The sequence below is a fragment of the Pteropus medius genome, unplaced genomic scaffold, assembly GCF_902729225.1.
Source record: "Pteropus medius unplaced genomic scaffold, Ma_sr-lr_union100, whole genome shotgun sequence".
In the NCBI taxonomy this organism is placed as follows: Eukaryota; Metazoa; Chordata; class Mammalia; order Chiroptera; family Pteropodidae; genus Pteropus; species Pteropus medius.
The window spans coordinates 12,986,384-13,011,794 of NW_024349799.1; the positions used below are offsets into that span (position 1 = coordinate 12,986,384).

The window sequence follows — 25,411 nt, forward strand, 5'->3', positions numbered from 1 at the left end:
TTTCTTTGGCAGACACTCCTAAGCACTTTACATACGTTATTTCCTCTAATACAACAGTCAAATGAAATAGCTTTTACCACCATAGTAAATGGACCTATTTTAGGCCGTCGTGAAGATTTAATGAGACGATGCATGTTCTTAACACAAAACAACTGTTTGATGAATGTTAATCTAACCCCAAATCATATCCAGGGACTAAGCTGAGCAAAGGGGTCTTTGAGGTATACAAAGCACTTAGATTTTCTCAGGCATACATCATTTGCTTTTCGTACAAGCTTCAGTGCGTGCCTGTGATTATCTACACTGACTGATAAACTAGGAACAGGAGTAAGTTGACTTCAGTGATCTTTCAGCTGGTTTGGTGCAGGGCCTGGATTGTTTCAAGCTCCAGCAATCCCTAGAAATACAGCTCCTTTTAATTTTGTCAATAGATTTGGGTTTGGATCTTTGCTGTGCTTACTTTTTGATGAGACTTAGCTATATGGGGGTACATCCTTGCTCTCACTGGTAAAAAGAATAATCCTGCTCACCTTCTAGATTTGTGAAGATAAATCAGCACCAAGTGCTTTATTTTTCTTGCCTGGCCCTGAGAAGAGGCCTGAAGATGGAAACTATTATCTAGTAAGGGAAAAGTTCAAGGGCTGTAGTTCTTCTCTCCTACAGAGGGGTTCAGGTGAAGAGCCCTTCTCAGAAAGTGACAGATAAGGGCTGAGCCTGCAACGGTCAGCCTGGGAGACTACCAGCTAAACCCTCAAAAGGTCAAATTCATTGATCTAGCTGGGGCTTGCTGAGAGTCAAGATGGCACCTTCACCAGATAAGCCATCTTGGTACAGTGACACCTGGAAGCTGGTTAGGAAGAAGCCAGCTCTAACAAGAAATGCCTTCACTTAAGTGCTTCAGGCAACAAACAGGTGAAACCGTTCTTCCAAGAGAAGGAATACACTTGGATCATGCTTGGGCTCCCTCTCTTGGCAAGAGTGTGGCACTGCACCACTCCAGTGGGACGTGCAAAAAAGATGCTGCAGTCAACCCCACACCTGGGCCTAACTCTCATTCCAGTGCTGTTGCAGGCAGTCATAACTGCCTAATGGAACCCAGGCCAGGTTTTGCATCAAAGTGTGAGCTGGACTGATTTCTCTGGCTACTCTGCCAACCTCTGACCTTGGGCTAACTGCAGGTCTCATCTGACACACAAGAGGGCTTTCACAGGATTGTATGTGTAAAGGAGCAAAAGCCCTTTCACAAAACAGGCATGCTCAGGAGAGGGTGCTTTCCAGCTTCATCAGTATTTGACAGTCGCCTGCTGACTCTTGCTAAGGGTCGGATTCCACTCCCACTGAATCCTACACTTTGGAAATCTTTCCTTCCCTCCACATCTTAGCCCAAACCCACACTCAGCAGAAAAGGGAGGGGAGAATCTACAGTTTGACCACTGAACGACACAAGTTTGAAATGCACAGGCCCACTTAGATATTTTCAACATTGTATTTCCTTATGACTTTAACATTTTCTTCTAGCTTTATTATGAATATGGTATATAATACATATACAAAATATGTTGATTGACTTTATGGGTAAGGCTTCTGGTCAACAGATTAGTGGTTAAAATTTTTAAGAGTCAAATGAGACTGTGCTGGGAGCGGGAGAGGGGGGTTGGCGCCCCTAATCCCTAGAGTTGTTCAAGGGCCAACTGTAAATAGCTTTTGGATCTCCCCTCTGCAGACAGAAACAGGTAAAGTTCTCCAATATTCAACCCATGAGATTCAAATCACCAAGCTGTTTTTCATGTTACAGATTATAGCAATTATTACCTCCACCTGTCAAAGGCCCTTGGAAATTCCCAAATGTTGGCAATGGAAGGGGAGGGAGGGAAATTTAGTCTCAAGTTGGCTTATTAGCAAATCAGATCTGCATTTTTCAATGACTGATGGCAGTACATTTCAGGCCTCCATGAAGGAGGCAAACCATACTCACCTGTCAAATCCCACCAAGGCCCTAGCTGTCCTGCCTATGGAGAACCCAGCCAGCTGGGTACCTCCTCAGGGACTGACTGGTCTACTTCATGCCTTATGGAACCACAGCATCTGGTCTGTGATAATACATTGGGAGGTCTTCTGAGTAATGAATACTCTAGGGCCTCCCCCTCTTAAAAATGAGGAATTTCTTCTAATAAATGATACATTAAGAAACCATTATAAGAAAAATCACCCCAAACATTGACACCATTAAACGAATAGGACAAGATCAAAAGGTGAGTTTTTTCTTTTTACTGGTTTATAATAATCTTAAAAACCCCATCACACCCATAAACCACCACAGGTGAGAAGATGAGGGAGATGGAGAATGAATGCTACAGTATGTGAACAGCTTGGGAATTTCAGTATTCCCTAGGGGCAGTGTGGGATGGAGGCAGGGAATGTGGCTAGGAGGCCCTGGTTTGGACCCTTATTGCTGGTTGGGGGTTGGCTGTGGCAGAGCGGGTAGGGGCTCAGGGTGAACTAGGGAACATCTCACACCAAAGGCGAGGGTAGTTGGGGGTGGAGGTGGGGGTCACAGTACATTTTTCCATGCAGATTAGGGGTGGGAGAGCTTCAGAGACTTGCACCCCTACACAGGAAGAGATGGGTTTGAGGTTTGATTTAAAGCCCCCAAGTTGGTGTCTGGTCCAATTTCCTAAAATGGCAGCTCACCTTTCAGGGAGAGACATTGGAAAAAATTACAGCAAAAATATCTGGTATGGAGATCAAGCAAGGGATAAGGGGAGACAGTGGTGTTCTTTCAATTTAACTCAGAAAAGCAAGAACTGGAAGGGGGCCCTGGGTGAGATGGCCAACACCTTGGGAGAAGGCATTGCACCAGAAGCTACAGGTGCTCCTGAGGGCTCAGGGACAGGGAGGTACCAGTGTTCACAAAAGGCAGGAAAACAACTGGGAACAATAAATTAGGACTTCATGTTGCTATCATTTGGCATAACACAATCAGGCTTTTTTTTTTTTTCTTTTTAAATATAAGGCAACTTGCCAACACATAATTTAAAAACTGGTCTTCAGTCACATTGCTTCAGATCACTAGAGAATTTCTGGCTAAAGAACAGTAGATAGTATAGTAAACAAAACCCAGAATTTTAAATAAGAACATCAGCTCACATTCCCCAGAGACAAGAGGAAAGGTAAGGGCTTATTTGGTTTAAAAAAAAAAAAGGCAGAGCCCAACAACGCATCTTTAACAGAAGGGTGCAAATAATTACAAAACATAATCTAAGTTTTAAAAGTTACAGAAGTTTTAAATTTCTAGCCAAGTAATTGTCAATAGGGAATGAGACGTGTTAAGCATGGAGTGGGTATGCACCAAAAATGGGCAAGGGGCAGGATGGGCTGTTTCCAAGGTAGGCCCATCTCTGGCTGTTAGAACCATGCTTATTTGGTAAAGGAAGAATTCAAAGAGCTTAAGGCTTTGTGTTTTTCCTTCTTTCTTCATCAAACTGAGGGGCTGTGAAGAGGTGACTAGAGGGTGAATGTACCTGTGGGGCCACTCACACACAAAGCTACTCAAACCCACACTACATTCATACAGAAACATGACATTTAAAATTACAGTGTAGAGCAATATGCTTAGCCAGTGTAGAGAGAATCAAATTTTTTTTTTTTTTTTTTTTTGGTGTTTTTAACTCCAATGTGATCATTCCTTACCTAATTCCTCAAGTAAGATCAGTTTGTTTCACTTACTTTTTTTTTGAGGGAGGTAGGGGATGAGGGCAGCAGGTGAGTTAGGAGAGAGGTAACAGAGAAAGGGATCTCGGGTATCCTGGATGGTCACTGCATTTCTCTAGGTCTGGAAGAGGGAGTCAGAAACCAAGATACAAACACAAAGACAGATTATTTCCCCCCAAGTCTCAAGGCTATGGCCAAGTACCTGCAGGATGCCCTTGAGAAGTGTGGCAAAGACAAGTATACTGGCTCTTGGATAAATGTAGATGTAAAACAAAGAAAGCCTTGAGGAATGGAGAAAGGCAGGGAGGAGATGAAGACTGCTCAGTTTTGATTTGAGGTCTTTGGGTGAATAAGGAATTACCTTCCAGGGCACTAGAGAAGTCTGGCTTCTTAGTCCCAGAGTGAGACAGACAGGCAGGGAGAGGCCTAGCTTAGGGGACTGGGCACCTACAGCTATCTCACCTAAGGACCTTCCATTAACTCACACCTGAGTTCTAAGGGAAACAGGCAGAGCAGGAAAAGCCAGGAGACGGCTGGTGGGAAATGCTGAGGGAGTGGGGGAAAGATGGGACATAATGGTGGGACTATAAGGTAGGGCAACAGCAGAGAGAAAAGCCTGGGGTTGGGATTGGGTCCTAACATAACCCCAAAGCTGCTGGGGCTGGTGGCGGAGAGGATGAGGGCATAGAGGATCCCCTTCTGTCCTCAATTAGATCCCACCAAATTCCCTTTCTTAGACAGCTAATGATCACATTGGAGCAGTAAAACTTTGAAACTATCCAATTATTCAAAAGAAAGACTAAATCTAGGAAGGTGATGTGTAGCTTGTAGAGGGTACCGGGACTACCTATCTATACCCAGGGTGCTGAATATGAAGACTTCGACTATCTGTGGGATCAGGGGCTCGGTTGCCAGGGGCTCGGTGGGCCTTGCTCAGCATAGCCAAGCTCTGTTCTCGGAAGCAGGCCTGCTGGAAATCCCCACTTAGGTAATCCACTGTTTGCATCAAGCTGTTTTGGCTTGCCACTGGACCGCCCCCGGTCCCTGCTCGGTAGTGGGCCCCAGCAGCCGCTGCACAGTCGAGGGGTGCACCCGTGGGCTGCCCGCCGTGGAACGGCATGGTGAGGTCTTGAGACCCCGAGCTGTCGCTATTGGGAGTGGGCAAAATGTTGTTCCACAGGGGTTGGAAGTAGTGACCATTGGGGTAGGCCAGTGGGGCTGCCAGGCCGTTGACTGGAGGGGATGGGGTTGGCTTTTCCAGAGGTGGCTTCAGATGGAACGACTGTGCCAGGCAGAGTTCCTGCGGGTAGGGAGGGGCCTTGCCCACAAAGCCAGGCCCTGCCAACTCACGTCCTGCCCCATGTTTGCCTGTCAGGCCGGGGGCTGGTGTCCCACCAGCCTCACTGCACATCTGTTGTAGGTGGGCCAGCTGGTGCTGGTTCCAGGCGACTGGCTTGAGGTCGCTAGGGTAGCCAGTGGGGGCTCGAGAGATGCCCGTGGGTAGGTTGACAGGGCCTGTGGCAGGCAATGCGGCTGCAGCCACATGGGTGTGCTCCATGGGATTGACCACACATGAAGGCATTGGTGTGGGGACGCTGTGGGTCGACACCCGGGTGCTTGCATTGATGAGCAGACTGCGACTAATGGGGCTGGGGTTGGCGATCTGGCCCTCACACACTGAGGTAGTGCTGATGCCTGCCCTCGTCTGGCAAAATTGGTTGATCTGGTGCACGATGCTGCTCAGGTCCGGGGGCTGGCTGTGCTGCAGGGTGGCCGCCATTGAAAGGGGGATAGTTGAGGTAGACACGGTCACATTCGGGGGGGCATCTGAGTCTGGCATCTTCCGGCCTCCATGCAGCAAGGGGTTGGGGGGGTGCTGGAGACCTTGGTGAGACAGGGCCTGAGGGTGGACCAAGCCTTGGGTTTGGGTCATGGGCTGAGGGTGGCCCAGACCCTGAGGCTGCTGGAGGCTCTGAGGGTGGGACAGTGCCTGGGGTGGCGGGATACCCTGAGGGTGCTGCAGCGTCTGGGGAGGGGCGTGGGCCAGGGTCTGTGCATGCTGCAGGGCCTGCTGGCGGGCCAGAGCCTGGGCCTGGGGATGGGCTAAAGTGCTGGGTGCCACTGTGGCATAGGGTGCCACTGGGGGGTTCATGATGGCCTCAGGGAGCAACCGGGCTCGGGTGCCGTCAAAGTCCTTGAGTATGCTTTTGGCTGGCACTTTGACAATGGCAAGCAGGCCTGCCTTGGTGGCAGCCTGAGTCGGGTAGGGACTGTAGCGCTGGGCTGATGTGTCGAGGCCGTTCACAGTACGACGAACGTGTTTCCGCTGGGGAACCTTCACACTGTTGGGGAAGATTTTTATAGTCAGTGGGTTGTTTGCGACCTTCTTAGCATACGCGTCCAATTCGGCTGGGGTGGGATAGTGAGCAGTTCTCATTTTCTGTGTAGTGTCCCCTAGAGAGAGAGAAGGGGAAGGAGAGCAAAGAAGGAGAGGGAGCTCATCAGTGCCAAGCCAATCAGCCCTTCTAGATTCCCTTTTTGAGGCACTATGGTGGAGGACGTGGGGAGCTAGCTAAGTTGTCATCCCTAGTCTTCAGTTGCAGACCCAGCCTCAGCCCTCAAGATAACAGCCCTGCTAACTTTTAGTCAGTGCTTACAATGGGCCAGACCTTGGGCTAAGTGATAGGTTATCTCAATGAATACTTACTGATGCTAGCATAATTCCCTTTTTACAAATGAGGGCATTAAAGACTGGAATAGCAGAGCAACTTTCAAAAGTCCTGTATCTTGCAGAGCCAGACATTGGCAAATTCTCACAGAGGTAACTCTCTTATATGGAACTCTGAGTTCCTACCAGCCTATGCTTGCCTGGGGGTTGAAAGTTCTAAGCAGAGTTGCTTGTCAGGGCCCTCTGTGGCCACTCAGTCCCTTCTCCAGGACACCTGGGGGTTAAGAGAACACCCAGAATGACTACTCTTCACTCTGCAGCAGCGAGGCATCAGCTTTTTCTTTGGCCTTGGCAGCTGGGGCACCATGCCCACTGGGTGGGCATCCTGGCACAGTGGACAGGATGCTTCTTTTTTAGGAGCAGAGTTAAGCTGCCAACATCCCTCCCCCATGCCTATGTCACAAGTTCACATTTGTTTACAGCTTACTCTCAGCCTGACTGGGTGTAGATCAAAAGGCTTTATTTATTTCCTTGTGGGGGGTTACAATAATGACAGGGCAGCAGGGAGGGAATTTGAGAAGAAAGGACTCAGAGAATCTTTAAGTCCTGAGAGCCAAAAATAGTCTATATTCGGCCCTTGTCAGCTGTTACTTTCCAAAATGAAAGAGGAAAAACCTGCCTTCCTTTGGAGACTACGGAAATACCCATTCAATGGGCCTCATTAATGTTAACAGTCTCTTTGTTCCCATCTCCAGTTGCCTCCCATCAGGGGGCTCCAGCGGATGTTGTGCTTCTAGTCAAAAAGGAAAAGGTTCTGAGAACAAGAGCTCTTTAAGGATGCTAGGCTTCTGCAAGGGGTCTCTGCTCTGATATTCCACTCTCTGAGAAAGGGTCTCCCCTGAGTATACACAGAAGGTGCTCAATAAAGGCTTGCTGAGTGAGTTAAGTACACAGACTGCCCAAAGCAGAAAGAAAGGGGCTTGGCTGGGAGCCTAGGCTCAGCTAGCTGACTCCCTCTCTACGTCCTCCCCTTGCTGGAGGCAGTCATACAGACCAGGGACTAAGCTGATTGAATGCCCAGCTTGTGGCTTCAGCTGGCTTGGCTCAAGGAGATCCCATTCAGAGTCATGTCACTGGGCATCAACTGGAATAGAAGTGGGCTAGTGAGTGTGCTAGAAGGAAGAGGGCATAGCTGCCATCCTTTGGTAACACTGCTGGTTAGCTGGCAGCAGCAATTGCTTAGAAATTGCTCTTGGAAATAGAAAATGAAAGCTCGAGTCTAGGAGGGGTAGAGAGATTTGGGCCTACACTAAACAAGGTAGAATTTAGCAAAAAGGGTACGGAAAGGAAAAATTTGTGCCTCCAAATACTGGCACAATGCCTTGAACTTAGCAGGCATGCCAACATATTTAAGGGTCTGCTTTATTTATGAGAACAGAATAAATGCTCTACCCATAAATGAAATGTCTATAAGATGACTAATTTGGAGAAGATCTTAAAAGGATGCATGTGATGGTGACAATTGAGGGTAAAGGCAGAGAGGCCCGAAAATCTTTCCCACCTACTAGGTAGTAACCAACTGATGAGGGGATTCAAAGATCTGAGAGCAAAGTCTGAGTTCTGCTGCTTTTTATAAGCCACTGTCCCTGAATGGGCTTCAATCTCCATAAAGTGGGGCCGTTTTCTGACCAAGTTCTTATATTCTCCTGAATAAGAAAGTCTGGAATTACTGAGAGATAGTCCTTAAACTCATGGCACCAGAATTACATTAGAAGCTGCCCTGGTCAGTCACTGTACTTAGGTGTCTGACTGGTCAAAATCATGACACTCCTAGTTCAGTGCCTTATCCAGAGCAGACATGTAGTAAATACTCGGTAAGTGCCATCAGTATAGGTACTGCCTGACTGAACAAGTGGGGCTGAGGAATGGGAGTCCAAAGCCGCTAGGTTTTAGTTCAGACAGGCATTAAAAGCTTGGGCTTTCCTCGATGTTGGTGGGCTTCTCCCCTTGAAGGCCAAGTAAGAGAGAGAGATAGAGTAGCTGCTGAATAATTTATTGTTCCTTGTTCCAAGTCAGTACCAACTCTCAGGTTGTTTTTTTCCTAAGAAAGCATAAGCAGAAGGGATCTTGGCCTCATTCAGAAGTAGAAATGGGACACTTGTACTGATTAGTTCTTTTTGTCTTGCCTCCACTGATGTTGACTGAGGGTATTCAAATAAAGGAATCAGAATCAAAGGGAAGTACAGGTAGGGAGGGTGGACACAGGCTATAATATCTTCATCAAGGAAGAATCTCATGGATGAGATGAGTATATTGGATAAGAGGCCACACTGTGGGAATACAGCCACCCACTTCACATACCAGAACTACAGCCCAACCCTTAAAAAAAGCGAAGTTTTTTCTCAATACTTTCTTATCTCAGTCTCTACACAGGCAACCTGGAGCTTTTGTTTCTTCTAAAACATCTTCCCCTGAGTGCACAGCTACTATAGATACCACAGCTTTGTAAGAAACTTATTTAAATATTTGGTACCAGTGGTGTCATTAATCAAGACATAAGGCAGTGTAAAGAATAGGAAATCTATGGTTAGAAAAAAAAAAGAGATCGATTCAAGCACTGGCTTTATTATCTGACTACCCAGAGTCTCAGTCATTCCTCATTTATAAACATGGATGATACCTGCTGTCCTACCACATAGAATTACTTAGATCAAGAGAGTTAATGAATGGGAAGAAGCTCTGTGGACAGAAACAAAGACTCGATATTTACTATTCAAGGACAGCAGGTTTGGCTGGGTCTGCCCACAGACAGGACAAAGCGACCTGACCAAAGAAGTCCCAACTGTAGAACTGCCTGAACTTGAGTCTGAGTTAAAAGTAGCAGAAAGTACTGTTCTGGGGGGTGGGGTGAGGGAGAGAATCTCCCTGAATTCAGGCTTCCCTGCAGGGACCTCCCCGTGTATCCCATTTTGAAGGTCAGAAGACACGGGTGGCATATGCACCAGGAACCTATAAATTTATAGGTGAGGAGGCACAGGCTGTGTGTTTCTAATGCAGGCTTTGGAGTCTGACCTGAGTATGATTTCTAGCATAGTCACCTGAACTGTAATGTGATGTTGGCAAGTGGTAAATACTCTGTACCTCATCTTTAAAAGAAAGATAAGTGAGTCTCCCATATAGAATTACTGAATAATGAATAATAACATATGTAAAAATACTCAAGATAGTGCCTGGCACATAGTAAGTACTCAACAGATGTTAACTAATATTTCTGATGTGAGTTTATCCAGCGTTTGGGCCAATTCACTATTTCCAAGCCCTGCCACTAGAGGGCAGATAGGCATACAAAGAAGCAGCACAAAATAATTTTGCTATTTCTCCCAGGCCCCAAAACTCTATAAGAGGTCAAAGTTATTGTCTAAAAAATGATTTGAGAAAAAAGTACCTTTAGTCATTTCAGCCATTCACCCAGAAATATTTACTGAGCCACTATGACATACCTGACCATGAGCTGAGGATATAGGAGCAGAGGCTTGGGGTTTTAATGAAGAAAAAATGTTCAAAAACACATTTTCTGAGGAATTGAGAGAAGATGAGTCAGAGGAAAACAAATTTTCAAGTACAGAGTTCCAAAATGGCTGAGGACTCTCAAAGCAAGTGACATAATGGAATATATAATTTAGAAAAGTTCTAAGGAGGGTATCTACCTAACCTTTACTGTGGTCCTCTACCAAGTAAAGGACCCACCCCAAGCCAAGTTGTTCTTTAATACGGCCTGCCCTATAGCAAATTACATATCTAGGATAGGAAGTGCATTATATCTTCTTATGCACACAGAAAAAGAAGGGGAGAAGAGAAAATCCTGTGATTCTGTACATATGGCAGCACAAATCTGGAGAAAAGTGATTAGCCAGGTGACTTAGGCCAAGAAGCCACATATCCCATCTCCTGACCCCTGATCCATCTCTCCTGTCTTGAGCCGACTCTTACAATACAAAGCACAGTAAGCTATAAACATATGTACCCCATCCCTAACCCACCAGATACCAAGCTCTGTGTTTCTAGCAACTTATAAGACCCTTCTGAGGATGGGGTCAGGGGAAGGCTAAAGTCACGAAACTGGTTTTAAGGTCTCTATAATAGATGATAGGTTTGGGCTTTGAGCAGCTCTTCAGCTGCTGGTTCCCAAAAGAGATAGTTCATGCTCCATCTCACCTTAACTATAAATGTTTAACACTAACAGTTATAAGTCTCATGATAGGATTTTTTTCCCCATCATACATTTTGGGATAGGAGAGAAGAAAGCAAGCAAGCTTAAAAACATCAATAGGATTTCTCCTCTGCAAAGGTGTGTTTAGTTAAGAATAGCAACAAGAAGCGTCCAAAGGGATTCAAATACATTGTCCTCCAATGGACAAGTGAACCTGAAACCAGGAAAGAAGGATATCTTAATTCTCGAATATAGATTGGGGACAGTAGTTGGCAGAGGCTATTTAGGGGATGCTTTGCAGAGAAGGAAGTGGAGATCCAAAGTTAGCGCCTAAGATAAAGCTGCCAATTTACCAAATGGCTCATCCTTGATTATCACATATCTGGGTGAAGCTGTCAGAGTTAAAGCATCCAGAAGACAGAGAGTGCCACTCTTCTGTCATCCTCTTGTATGCTTCCAAGTATACACCCTCTCTATTGTGTCCCTGGAAGCCCAGAACCAGTCACAGTGCAATTAGCATTGCAGATTTGGGTGGCCAGGGAGCACATACAACATCATCACCCAGTTATCATTTATTAAAAGAAAGGCTGGGGGAAAAGCTGGTACAGTAGAACCTGCCTATTGTGTCAGGCAGATGCAGAAGGAAGACTGTCACCTTCAGCTCTGCCATTACGCAAGCTGGATTTATTGGCCAAATCCTGGAACTAGCCAGGCTCTGACTCTTACTCTCCCTCAAAGAAAAGTCAAGAGGCTAGATCATTAACTTCTGAAGATGATCTCAGAGAAAAGTTTTTTATTGGAACACAGTCACACACATTTGTTTACATATTGTCTACAGCTGCCCTTGCCCTAGAACAGCAGAGCTGAGTAGAAGCAACAGAGACCATATGGCCCTTTACAGAAAAAATTGGCCAAACCCTGTCATAAAAGACTCAGTTAAGTTGCTAAAGCACCTTCTCTATTAATGGGTAAGCCTAGATGCCTCACTGATTTCCCCTTTTTGCTCTGAAAGGAAGGTCTATTCCAAATTTAGGGCCATTTTGACACTTGAAGATACTGTACATGGTAATGAGCCAGGAATAGAATCTTTTCCTTGCACATCATGCAGTGCAAGGATAGAAGGTAGAAATCTGGGAAAGTATGAAGTATAAAACCCCAGTTCTAGCCAGTTTAAGACGTGACTCTAATAGACAGTTCTGAAAGCTCAATCTTGTGGGAAGTATATTAGCAGGAATACACCCAGAGATACTGAGAAAGTTCACTCCCCACCCCTCTGAAGGTGAAAGCTTCTTTACTTGCTGTGAACTGAGGTCACTGGCTCAGAAGACAGACAGCTAAGCCATGGCAGAGAGTGCTCAGAGAGTTCAAAACAACAGAACAGTGTAAATAGTTTGCTTTAGAGATATAGTAAGTACTTTGGGCTGTGTTTTCATTCAATCCTTCATGGGGATTCAAACTGAGAAACTCTTTTTTGAAGGGTGAGATATATATATACACACATACATATATATACATACATACGTATATATGTATATAATATATATTACATATATATATTACATAGATATAATATCGTAAAACTCCTTATAGCTTTGTTGCTGAACAAACAGCTATCAGCAACATTTAAAATTAAGATGCTATACATACTGGGAAATTCTAGTATTTTAGAGAACCTCTCTGACCGAGAAGTGTCTCGTATTGCTGACAAGTTTTTGCAACTGCTTTCTTCTGTTTGTGCTGCAGAATATCTTGGAGATACAAAAGTTCACAGCCAATGTACCTCAGATGTGCCTCTACAGTAACCCAAATGTAAGGAGAAGATAAAGTATCACATTCTTCCACAGTACTCACATTTCTGAAGTCCAGTGTTCATCTGCGTGTGAGAAAGAAGCTGAAAGGACAGGTCACCTGGCCCTGGTAGACAGGCTAGCATGGCAGACCAGCATCAACACAACATGGGGCAGTCACTCACACTGTAATGAACAAAAAAACAAGGTCATGGAACATAATAGGAACTCGCTCAAGGAAGATACCAGGGATATCTGATATGAGCAGCACAGGAGCAAGTTTAGATAGATGAGCAATTTAATTAACAGCATGTTGGTGGAAAATATAACTATGTCTTTATCTGTAGAAATAATTTGCCCCCAACTATTACTATGGGTAAAATGATATTTCACTCAGCACAGATGAGTAGGTGGAGAAATTAAAAACTGGAAAATACCTATCCATACGACAAAATGGAAAACATAGATACATCTGTAAGGTCTTTTATGCTCACAAGCTCTAAATGCACTCACTTGGCATTTGCATTTCCTATAGATTGCCTCTCCCTATCACTGGCTTTTGAACAGGCCCATCAGGCTGCTGGATAAAATGGCATACTGACTCTCATCTGTGCCCCAGCTAAGGCAGGAACAGAAAGGATAGAGCACATTCTAAGGTGAAGGGAAATAATGATTTCTCCCTGAAAATAGACCAGTGTTCCTGAAGAGAGCTGGGCCTCAAAGGGCCATCCTCAGTCGATTTACAGGGCTGGTGGGGAGCCAGGGCACTTCCAGAGGCAACATGGTATACAAGTTGTAAAGGCACCTAAAATTTGACTTGTGACTCCAGTAACCTGAACTCACTTTTAAAAGAAAGGAGCAAAGCATCCTAGGAGACACAATTAACTACTGTTAAATCAAATGTTGTTTGTAAGTTTTTGGGGATTCACCTTTCCTATCACACAATTAGAACTCCTGAATCTCTACCCCTTCCCCGCCTCCCACTCCCCCCAAAAAGTTGTATAAAGCTGTATTGCTCCCAGGGGAAATAAAGGAAGTGGCAGGCTGCCAGCAGCCCTCTTTGGGCAGGCGATCCTGACATTATGTCAAATGGCATGGGTTCATCAGTGTTGTCTACCAACAAGATGTACACAGCCAGCAAGCAGACATTGAGGTGGCCTTTTATAGGGAAGGAAACCTTATCAGCAATGCCAAGCTCTCTGTATATCAAAGACCAAGCTTTTCTCAAACAAGTATAATGTATTAAAACACCTGAAATTCCTTTCTCATACTGTAAAATCCAGAAATCAAGGTGGCATAATAAGGCTTTAGATCACAACAAAAGAGGAATGGGGGGAAAGCTCAAATGTTAAAGACCACAAAACCTCTTTCTTTCTCTTAAAGAGCTTTCTCAGGTATGTGACACCGTCTTGTCATGATGAGTATCAGAGAGCTCCAGCTTGCAAGGCCAGGTAGCTGAAAAGATACTTTGTAAAAGAGGCTGCTCAAACTGTGTTTAAGATAGCAACTGTAGAAAGAACTGAAGATTGAATGCCTCAATGAGAACAGAGCCGCCCAAGAGTTCTGGCACATATTCAGTCTTCTTAGTCTCTAGTGGGTGGGTTAACAGAATGAACACAGTGTGCCAACTCCAGTGCCTGAAAAAATAAAAAGTCTTCTGCTGGAGTCCAATGACTGAGGTACTGCTTAGAATCTCATCCCTTGTGAATGCTGATCTCTATTTAATAACCTCTCCTCTATGGTCCTGTAACTCCAAAGAAAGGAAGAGGATTAACAAATACTGGAGCCTAATATTGTGAAATGGGCTGTCTGATGGGCTTTAGTGATGTTTTCTTAATTAGGTCTCCCAACCTTTTCTGGAGATAGGTAATAATTTAATTTGTCATCTCGTCATCTTTAGCCTGGATTACTACAATAGTCTTCTAAATGGTTTCTCTGTTCCACCTTTGCCCCTCACCCAATCTATTCTCCACACAGCAGCCAGAGTAATTTATTTTTTTTTAATTGGAAATCATATCAGCTCAAAAATCTCCAATGACTTACCATCTCACTTAGAATAAAACACAAAATCCTATCATGGCCCACAAGGCCTTCCATACTCTGTTATTACTACCTCTCTGACCTCATCTTCTAACTGCCCCACCCCCACCCCACCCCTCATGCTGACTCTACTAGCCACAGCAGCCTGTCTTGCAGCTCTCCCAAAATGCTGAGCATACTCCCACCTCCAGGCCTGTACTTCATCTCAATAACTGAGATACTGTGATGAAGGAAGTACAAAGAACACATTCACTCAGCTATCTTGCAGATAAATTCTCTCCCTGTACTTTTTGGAAGGAACCAATCTATGAACGATCACTGTAATCTCTGATATACCTATTAAATCTTGATGCCTGCAACCAAGGAGAGATGAGTAGCAGGTGTGGATCCTAAGAACTGACCATAAAATACTGCCCCTCAACCCACAACTCTGGCTTTTCTTTTCTTTTCTTTTTTTTAAACTCTGGTTTCAATAGAAGATCAGGAAAGAATTAAACCAGCTAAACTGTGGCAAAGAGCCATTAAAGGATTTACTGACAGTGAACAAAGGAGAAAAAATAAAAGATGAACACTGTAAAGACTCCAGAAAGTCAATTTTCAGTTTCGGCAGGAGGGAGTGAATGGGTAATAAAGAAACCAGAGCTTGGAGCCCTCCACGATTACGTCCCCAACAAGACTCACACAGAAAGTCTAAAATACTCTTGAGCTCTCACTGGCATCATTTGGGTTAAGATTACAGCCCCTAATTTGTGACCCTTTCTTTAAAAGTTCAGGGATCTATTTGCCATCCTTTCCAAAAGACTGTCTCCTATACTAAGGAAGTCTTCAAGCTACTTGCCCAGTTTCACTAAAGCAGAGTCGAGAATCAGACTCTGCTAGGGTGGGGAAGGCCTGAAGTGGCCAGGTCACGAGGATTGTGACGAAACACGAAGGAAGTACCTTTCTTCCACAACCCATTGTAGAAAGCAGGGATGCACAGGATAAAAGCACTCCTCTGGAGGCCTGGCAGCTCAGCACGGGCCTTTTATTTAAAAAATTCAAACCACCCACACGTTTTGATTACCATCTGGTTTCTCTTAAACGTAAAGTCCAATATAATTTTATAGCTGATATTTCTGGAAGCACAATTAGACCCAGAAATCATCACTAGCAACTACCTTCTAAAAGGGCCTCAACATTCAAGTCCTGACTTCTGAGCAGAATCAAGTAGTGACCTGGAGCTCAAGCCAAGTGAACTGCAGACACTGTGGAGAAAGGAAAAAAGATCTCCTTGGCAGAGCCTCCTTGTGAACTCTTGGCCAGTTTTCCTTTCACCAGCTGCTCCCTAAGCAGGGGGACTACCATATCACGTGAACACAGAACCGAGGTGTTCAAACTCTCCTGGGACATTCACACAAGTGCCAGCATTTCCCAGACTACCTCTAATTAAGGGACAAAACCCTTGTCCCCACTGGGAAAACTGGAAGGTACTTTCATCTATGCTCCTCTCCCCACTTCAGAAGACTGACAGGTTTTATTAGAGTTGTGACCTTACACAATGTTTTCTTGAGTGGCACCTCATAAAGAACCATCTCTGCCTTAGGGTAGGCCTGTGTTGTGTTTGTACTGCTTGTCTCTGCTTATGCTAAGACCACTGAAGGGGAAGGAAATGAGGAAGAGGAATACTCTTCTCCGTATGTTTTTTTGTTGGGAAAACTGGGGGAAAGAAGATAAAGTGCTGGTAAAGGAATTTTTACTTGAGGGGGTGGTGGTGAAGTGATCTAGAGCCATCACTTCTTAGCAGTCTCACTACCCACAATCTATGCCTTCTAGTACTTTTTTGCCAATTCTCTCTCCTGCTTTCCAAACCCTACCTTCAAAAAGAACCCCCGCAAAGGGTGACTAGCCCAATTTCTGATTCATGCTATGGTTCAAAAATTTAAATCTGCCATTTATAAACTTTAATTAAAAGTGAAATTGTGAGCAGTGCCATCTCTAAGACCCCTGGTAAAGAAAGAAAATGTTATACCCCTTGTTATTTGACTCCACTGTATAAAATACATCCAACAGTAAAAATCTTGTGTACATGCATCTTAAGAGAATCTGATTAACAATGAGAAACTGCATTAATAAAAGAGTTATCACTTTGTAAAGGCTTGCCTGCATCCACCCTCCACTGCACCCCTCCAAACCCTGTGGCGGGCATGCCCGCACGGACCCCACAATCACCCCTGCCCCGCTTCCCTGTACACAGAGGACGAACAGAAAAAAAAGTCATCACTGTTTCTGATTACACCTTCTTATCCATAAGCTAAAGGCTTACTAAAAAGACTACTTTTAGTTAAGAGGGAAAAAAGTCTTATCTTACTGCTCCCTGCTCCTTTACTCCTGAAGTCCCAGAAATTAAGTTAAAAACTAAGGGAAACATCAAAATACTGCGCTGAGGGAAAGAAACAGGGCCAAAGATGGCAAAAATTACATGTTTATTAAATCGGACTACAAAATCAGTCATCTTTATGGTCTGTTACAATGAAATCATCTATTCAACAGGTAATTTTGTCAGTTCAGGTAACTGTGAACTTCCAACTAAAGTGCACTTTTCACTACTTACCCAACCTGAATAAAGTTCAGCCATTGATCAAAGACATCCTTCTTCTCTATTTTTAACCCAATAGGGGGCCTAAAAGTCACTTGAAATTGTGACCTCACAACTCTAGGCTGGGGGAAAGACCAAGAGAGAAAGATGGATGTTCAGGATGATCATTCTGGAACTTTGTTGAAAGCCCAGAACTATTTCCACGTACCAGAATATACGAGGCTTGGGTTTAGAAACATTATCTCAAACTACTCTTTAGAAACTATCACAAGTCTTCTTCCTATCCTGTTTCCCATCCCCACCATGGTCCCTAAAGGTATTTTCTCGGCCAGTGCTTTCTTCAACAAGGATGCTCTTTTCTGGATCCCCTTATTGCTTAACTCATCTATGATCCAGTGCTTTCTCTTGAATTTGTTACTCAGGTACCAGGAAAGTATTCTACCTGGACATTCTAACCTTTTAGTGTGAGCTTCTTAAGATCAGAGCCTGTCTTTTATTTTTCCTTCCAAGTTACTGTGTCAGGAACAACATTATTCACACAATAAATGTTTAATAAATATTACTGGCCCATTTTCCTGAAGAATAGCAGATACTTTAATTCTAGGCTTTGGAACTTATCCTTGAAAAACATGGGTAATACAAGTGCCAACAAGTGTCTGTGCATGTGTGTGCTTAGATACCTCTCAGAGTGAGAAGCCAGATGAAATTAAAAGAAAGAAAGAAAAAGCCCGGGTACCACTTTTGCACTGCCTTGAAAAGTCACTTGTCATCTGTACTTTAATCCCCTTGAAGTGCAAGTCAGTGTTCCTAAAAATTTTAAACGCATTCTATGTTTATTGCAGGCAGCTAAATCAAAACTTGCAGTTTTTCATTATGGTATGTAATAGGTTTGAGTTCCCAAAGCCCTATTAGGGCTGGATCACTATAACTTAAGCTGAACCAAGGTAGACTGACCTCTGCATTTAACCACATTCATAATCGCAAGCAGAACTGTCAGACGGGTAGAATTTTACCCCTAAGTACCTGAGATTGTGCTCAGTAAGACAATAAGAACAAGAAACCAGAAGAAACCGCTTCCTTGAGATAAGACACAAATATTGGATATTTACCTTTTACAATTTCCTGCAGAACTAGTACTAAATCAGAAAGTTTCAAATTATTATTCAGATGAAATATAATTCAACAAATATGCTACAATTCTGTGGTAATTTTTAATCGTCAAAGTTCTGAGTCCTACACCATCCATGAAAAGTTGCCATGTGAGAGAGAAGCACTGATGTTACACCCACATGAGGATACTGAAGAAACAGAGCCAAACTATTCTTTAGAAAGGAAATCTGCAGAAAAGGTATCAACACTGGGTTAAGTCTCATGCTGTCTATAAAGTCCTTTAACAAGCCAGGCATAGACAAGTATTCATTCCGATAAAAATGGAAAAGGCAGTACCCAAGTGTAGCTTCTGTAATCTTAGAGATCATAGCCACAACACTGAAAAAGAATTTTAAAAATTTAGCAGGCTGTTAAAAAATATTTGCAAGAATGTGTTTAGAGATCAGCTAGACATGATGCTTATTCATACCCTTTCTCCTCTCAACTACATGAGGTATAACAGAGGCCAGATTCCTTTAGTGACTGACTTCCTTGCCTCAGAATCAACTCATCAAAGAGCAGACCCTTTAAACCAGTCGAGAGTCCGACTTGAAGGCTGAAAGAAATTTAAGGGACTTAAGACCACTTAGACAGCTCACACCATTCTGGGTATACAACAACGTGTTATTCTGAAACAAGTCTAGATGAAAGCGTTTGGGTATGTGTGTGCCTGCATTTCCTGACCTTGGTACAGAGTTGTTTTCCTTTTGTGGTTCTAAAGTGCCTCATCAAACGAAGTTCACTGCTGGGTTTAGAAATTTCAAGAGACATTTATAAACCTTTATTTTTGCTATGTAATGAGTAACACTGATTTACACTGTATAAGAAGGTAGTTTATCAAAACTGCAGAAAATGAAATTTTGAACAGATGCTGAAAAGTTATGAATGGAAGCAGTGAGAGAGGCTCCACAGCAATATCTGAACACACGCAAGGGGAATGAAGACATGACTCCTTCCATCAGTCAGCTGGAGAAATATAAGCAACTACTAAATATATAGAGTGTACGGAGGTGAACACACAATGTAAATATATATTTGCCTTAATGTTAAAATGTACAGCTAAGGGTGGTTCCATAGAGTAGTGGTTAGCATGTCTGCTTTACACGCAGAAGGTCTTGGGTTCAAGCCCCAGTGGAACTACGGTTCATACCCTGGGAGCACCAGGTCCTGGGTATGTGCCATGAGTGCATGGGAGGAGACACCCTGCCTTCAGAGATCCAGTTCTTAAGGGGAGATGGCAACATCCATAGGTCAGGGGTAGAAGGCGGGGTGAGGATTTTTTTTAAAAAAAAATGTACAGTGGAAACTTACCGGATTTTGTTAACTAATGTCACCGGAAATAAATAAATAAAATTTCTTTTACAAAAGAGTGCAACTATCTAATAATTAAAGTATAAATTAAGTGAAATGTGGCTTTATATTTTGCTTAAAAATTGACAAACATGTTTTAAAATCTAATACACACTGAGTCAAGGATATAATGAAGAGTCACTAGAGTGAGATATTAAATTGGTAAGTCTTTCTAGAAGTAAGTGACAATTCAAAAAATAGTCATACTCTGATGTAGTAATTACACTTCTAAAGTCTAACTTGAGGAAACAATCAGAGATGTGAAAAAAGATCCACATATGACTCTCTTCATGGCAGTGCTGTTCATAACTGTGTAAAAACTGGAAATAATCTAAATGTCCAAAAGCAAGGACATAGTTATATAATTATGAGATATTTCATCTAATAAAATTAGCATGAGCTGCCAATTTAAAAAGAAATATTGTTAAGGAATATCTGAAGACAAAAAAATGCTTATAATATACATTATGTAAATATAATAATTTTGTAAAATTTATTATATATACATAAAAACAATGATGTCGCTTATAGTTTACCATCAAATGTATTACAGCATTTTGTGGGAATAAATTCTCATTCCTGGACTACAGTAGTCTTCCCCTTATCCATGGGGAGGTTTATTCCAAGACTCCCAATAGATACCTTAAACCAGGCATAATACCAAACCCTAAATATACTATGCTTTTTCCTATTTGCACATCCCTGTGATGAAGTTTAATTTATAAATTAGGCACAGTGAGAGATTAACAATAATAAAAACAGAACAATTATAATCTACAGTAATAAAGTTATGTAATTTGTGGTTTCTCTCAAAATATCTGATAGCTAAGATAGCTACTAAGTAACTAATGGGCAGGTAGTATATACAGAGTAGATACGCTGGACAAAGAGATGATTTCATGTCCTGGGTGGGACGACGCGGGACGCGGGACACTTTGAGATTTCATCATACTAGTCAGAATAGTGCGCAATTTAAAACTTATGAATTGCTCATTTCTGTAATTTCCCATTTAACATTTTCAGACTCCAGTTTACCATGGGTAACTGAAACAGTGGAAAGCAAAACCTTGAGTAAGAAGAGGTGGACTGACTACTGTATCTAGTTTAGGATAACATGCTAATTAGCTCTCATTTCTTGAACATAAAACCAACAGAGCCAAGGAAGTAACCTAGGAAAAAATAAGTGGCAAGGGCAAATCATTTTCAAAAGGGGAAAATTCACATACAGACAATACATTGCACTTTGCAGATATTGTGTTTTTTGCAAATTTAAGGTTTGTGGCAACTGTGCACTGAGTAAGTGTATCGGCACCATTTTTCCAACAGGCTCAGATGGTTGGCCTTTTTCAGCAATAAAATATTTTTAAATTACGGTATGTACTTTTAAAAAAAAGACAACGCTATCGCCCACTTTATAGTCTACAGTATAGTGTAAACATAACTTTTATATGCACTGGGAAACCAAAAAATTCATGCAATTCACTTTTTTAAAAATTATTTATTTATTTACACTCTTCCCCCCCTTTAATTCCCCTCCACACTTCCACCTCTGACCTATTGATGTTGTCGTTTCCCTTTAAAAACTGGATCTCTGAAGGCAGGGCGTTGCCGCCCACACGCTCGCAGCATGCACCTGGGGCCCGGCACCCCGGGCGCACTCGGGGGGTCTGGAGCACCCATGCGTATAAAGCAAACATGCTAACCACTACACTATGGAGCCACCCCTGCAATTCACTTAATTGTGATAGTTGCTTTACTGTGGTGGTCTGAGACCAAACCCACAATACCGCCAAGGTATGCCTATAAAGATAAATGTCAACTACAACTCCAATCACCTTAAGAAATCTGGATTAAAAAGAGGCACTATATCAAAGTGGTTAAAACAAGACTCTGGCTTTAAATCCTAGCTCTGGCACTTACTAGCTGTGAGATCTTGGGTTAAAACACTTAATTTCATCTGTAAAATGTACCTACTTCCCAGAATTATTGTGAGGGTTAAATGGGTTTAATAGTAACGTATTCAAGTGCTTAGGATACTAGGGCCTGACATGCATGCAGTGAACATTATTTAAATGATGGCTATTACCACTTTCCTAATTTATCAAAATCCAGGTCACTTTTTATTTTGCCAACAGAACCAAATCACCATCTTACATTTTATAGTTCTTTACATTTTGAAACATGTTTACATACATTATTTCATTTGAAATTTAAGACAATCTTTTAATGTAGATGGAACAAGTTATCACTCCCTTTCTATAGGTTAGGAGACCCAGACTCAGGGATATTAAGTAACTTGTCCAACAGTCTACAGCTGAGACAATGGGACCTCATACTGCATTCTCTGTCTTAACTTCTAGACTTGTGGCTCATTCCATTAGATAAGTATTCTGCAATCTTCAGGCTGAGACCAGCCTTTAAAAAAAAAAAAGAATTAAATAAATCACAAAGTTAACAGTGAGAACGCTTATTGTTTTATGATTCTGTTTCAATTACCTAAATTACATGTGTGTATTTACTGGGATGAAACCCTTACTGTGGGCACAGACAAAAATGTTTGAAAAACACTATACCATAGCTGCCTTTTAAGTCAGTATTTATTGAGCAACTATCATATCCCTCTTCTTATACTTCTCATACAACAAAAACATACAATTCTAAACCATGGTTTTAAGTGTGGATATAACTATTGACTTTCCTATAGATTTCGGGAATTACCTGTCCCAGATCAGCAGTTTGTACTATAACTCTTTTATACTTTGCTAGCCTAACATTTGGGAATCAGCTCTTAGTGAAAATCCATTTAAGGTAAACTATAAGCCAGCAACTATAACCAAGGTAAGAATGCACTGGGAAAGTAACTACATAAAGGCAAAGAAAAGCTTTAAGTTCATGTGGTCAGACTTTTTTTTTCCTTCAGGGAAAAACTATATGATTCACATGAGTAAACTATATCAGAGAATGATACAAGAAATGATTAAACACAGTTATCGCTCATCCTCAAAATATCCTGGCACAGAAAACTCTTGCCCTCCTATTCTCATGCTCTTCTTTGAATGTGAGAAGTAAACCCTGACTAACTCTGAACCTACTCTTAACCCATACCTCTTCTAGGTCAGTTTCCATTTGGACAGTTGTACTATGAGGGATTTTGGAAGCTAGGCATTATAGAGCTCACCGAGGTCTCTGACAGAAAACATCCCTCTGCTCTCTAAGGGGAAAGGAGCTCACACTTCTTCACTATACATCTACTATAGCCACTATATAATCATTTGGTCTATTACCTTCTTAGAACTAGTTCTCTGTACACAATGCTTTCAGCTTACGTACCTTACATTTCTAGTGAAGTTTCAAAAAGGCTAGCAAATTCAGTGCAGGTATGGAATGAAGTTTTACTTTTTACTTAGAGTTAACACACTGACCTTTCCTGTATCTTCTAGGCTGCTGCCTTCCAGGGTTAGTTTGGCAACAGGCAGATTTTAAAGTACTAGTACAAGGCATGACGGATATATTAATAATTCCTGTTCATTTAGGCCCTTCCTTCTCCTTCCATAACCTGAGTAGAGGACCATGAGGAATCCTGATATGTAACAACTTTTGGCTTCTTTAGCCTCAGCAAATATCAAAATATCTTACCTTGCCATATCACTGAGACTCAGTATAACTTGAATGATTATGGCTCTCACTCCAAGGAGTTACTAGGTTTCTGAATGCAGAAGAGCCTCAAAAGGACCCAGGAAGTGAAAGCCTATTGATGTAGAGGAGCACTCCTTCCTCCTACACTCTGCAAACCACAACTAGTTAATGAAATTTGGAATACTGGCTCAATCGACAGGAAGAAGAGAGGGCAGAGACACAGTCCCTGTTAGAAAAATACCTTTATAGCTAAACACCAAGTGAAATAAGATCTGAATTTAGCTTTAGGAAGCTTCCTCATTTCAGAAACTGCCTGTAAAACAAAATAAAAACTAATAAAGTAGTCTTTTAAAGCTCTCTAGGATTCAAAGTACCACAATTCACTCACCAATCAGCAGAATTCTTTTGCTTCCTTCTGTGGTCCTGAGAAATTCCATAATCATTCAATATTGTTATTTACCAGGGTGTGGCTGATTCTAACTAGTCAAATATGTGCCTCATACCATATTTTAAGTCCCACCTAAACAAAGCAACTTAATTCTAGATTACTTTAGCATTGAGAAAATCAGGAAAAATTTATATAAATACATGTTTAACCTTACAGATGTCCAAATGATTTGCCTTCCTTTTATTTTAAAAGTATGGCTAACACTACCCAAATTAACATATCGTGGACAGTGGCAGAAAACAAAAGTTCACAACTTTTCTATTCCTGGTACATGCCTCCTTCACTCAGTGTACTCATTTACTGTCCTAATTTCTACTCGGTAAACTTCTCTCTCTGGGCCTCCCTAACCAACTAAGCGTTATCAGCTTTCACCCAGTTACCTCTGTTAAATAACTGGATTAGAAATAGAAAGTACCCAAACAGAGTGAGGAGGGTATCCGCAAAGGGATGAGGGGTGGGGGCTGGTGTGGGGAGTTAGAACCCAAGTGCAGTGAGGACAGCATCCCCAGAGGGAATGAGGTGACTACTCCCCATCCATAACATTAGTCCCAATAGGGTCCACTCGGATCTTGGCATCTAAATATGAAATTCTCCACTAGCAGGAACAAAGGCTCCTTGGAGAAATGGCTGAGGCAGAGAAAGTACTAGATGAATCTGGTACATCTTACTGTGCAGGAAAGGAAGGAAGTGCTCAAAGAATAATGACATGTCAAAGGACAGAAAAGCCACAGCATACTCAACTGGTAAGGGAAACCCCAGAAAGACTTTAGGCAGTAAAAATTAAGGAGAATAAAGAATGAGTTCATTGAGTGAAGAAGGCAAGTACCAGGAACAGAATTGTAAACTTTTGTTTTCTACCACTGTTTATGTCAGTTTCAGCCAATCCTTTGAAATAAAAGGACAGCAAATCATTTGGGCATCTGTAAGGTTAAACATAGAGTTATATAATTTTTTTCCTGGCTTACTGGCAAAATCTAGATAATCCGAACATCAAAACAAATAATGATAATAACGGATTATATCCTATTGGATAAAAGAGAAAATCATGAGTTCATAATAATATAAATAAACTAATAAATTGAAAGTCTGAAGAGAAATAGGATATTTACATAGGTTCAAAGTATCTCTTCCCCAAATACTTACTAATTTACAAAGAGGAAAAAACGTAAAATTCACACTAGAAATGCCTAGCAGGCACCATCTTAATCAAGTAATCAAGCATTACCAGTAATGGGGCAAATAAGAATTCTGCACCTCTTGAAATTATGCAATGAAAAACACAGCATCAGTCCTGTGATATCCCTGCTGCAGATGCATAACACGTTAAACACGAGGAACCATCAGACAATCCTAAATTGAGGAATTTAATAAGATCGAGGTCATGAAAGTCAAAGAAGGCCTGAAGAACTGTTCTACATTGAAGGAAACCAAGAAGACGTAATAAATGCAATGTGTGATTCTGAACTGGATCCTTTTTTCAATAAAGGACATTACTGGTACAACTGGCCATATCTGAGGGGGGATCTGAGAATTATATGATAGTAATATATTAATGTTAACTTTCTGATTTTGGTACATACATATAATGGAATATTATTCAGCCATAAGAAGAGATGAAATACTATTTGTGACAACATGGATGGACCTTGAGATAATCATGCTAAGCGAAATAAGCCAGACAGAAAAAGTTGAAAAACACATGATATCACTTATATGTGGGATATAAACCTAAAAGCAACAAATGAACAGGACAAACAAACAGAGACTCATGGACATGGACTATAGATTAGTGGTTACCAGAGGACTATAGATTATTGGTTACTAATAGGGTGGGGGA

General features: G+C 42.1%; 1 protein-coding gene across 4 annotated transcripts in view; it reads right to left on the reverse strand.

Moving 5' to 3' along the window:
* Positions 1–2,248: 2,248 nt before the first annotated feature.
* Positions 2,249–25,411, reverse strand: part of FAM222B (family with sequence similarity 222 member B) — a 54,812-nt gene continuing 31,649 nt past the window's right edge. For 3 of the 4 annotated variants that reach the window (XM_039886122.1, XM_039886124.1, XM_039886123.1), the window contains exons 2-3: positions 12,441–12,562; positions 2,249–6,165 (exon numbers count right to left, since the gene is read on the reverse strand). In XM_039886122.1, the coding sequence (XP_039742056.1) occupies positions 4,559–6,165; positions 12,441–12,522 (1,689 nt within the window). In that variant the 5' untranslated portion in view covers positions 12,523–12,562 and the 3' untranslated portion in view covers positions 2,249–4,558. The remainder of the gene's footprint in view (positions 6,166–12,440; positions 12,563–25,411) is intronic. The other variant, XM_039886125.1, reaches the window with a different exon arrangement.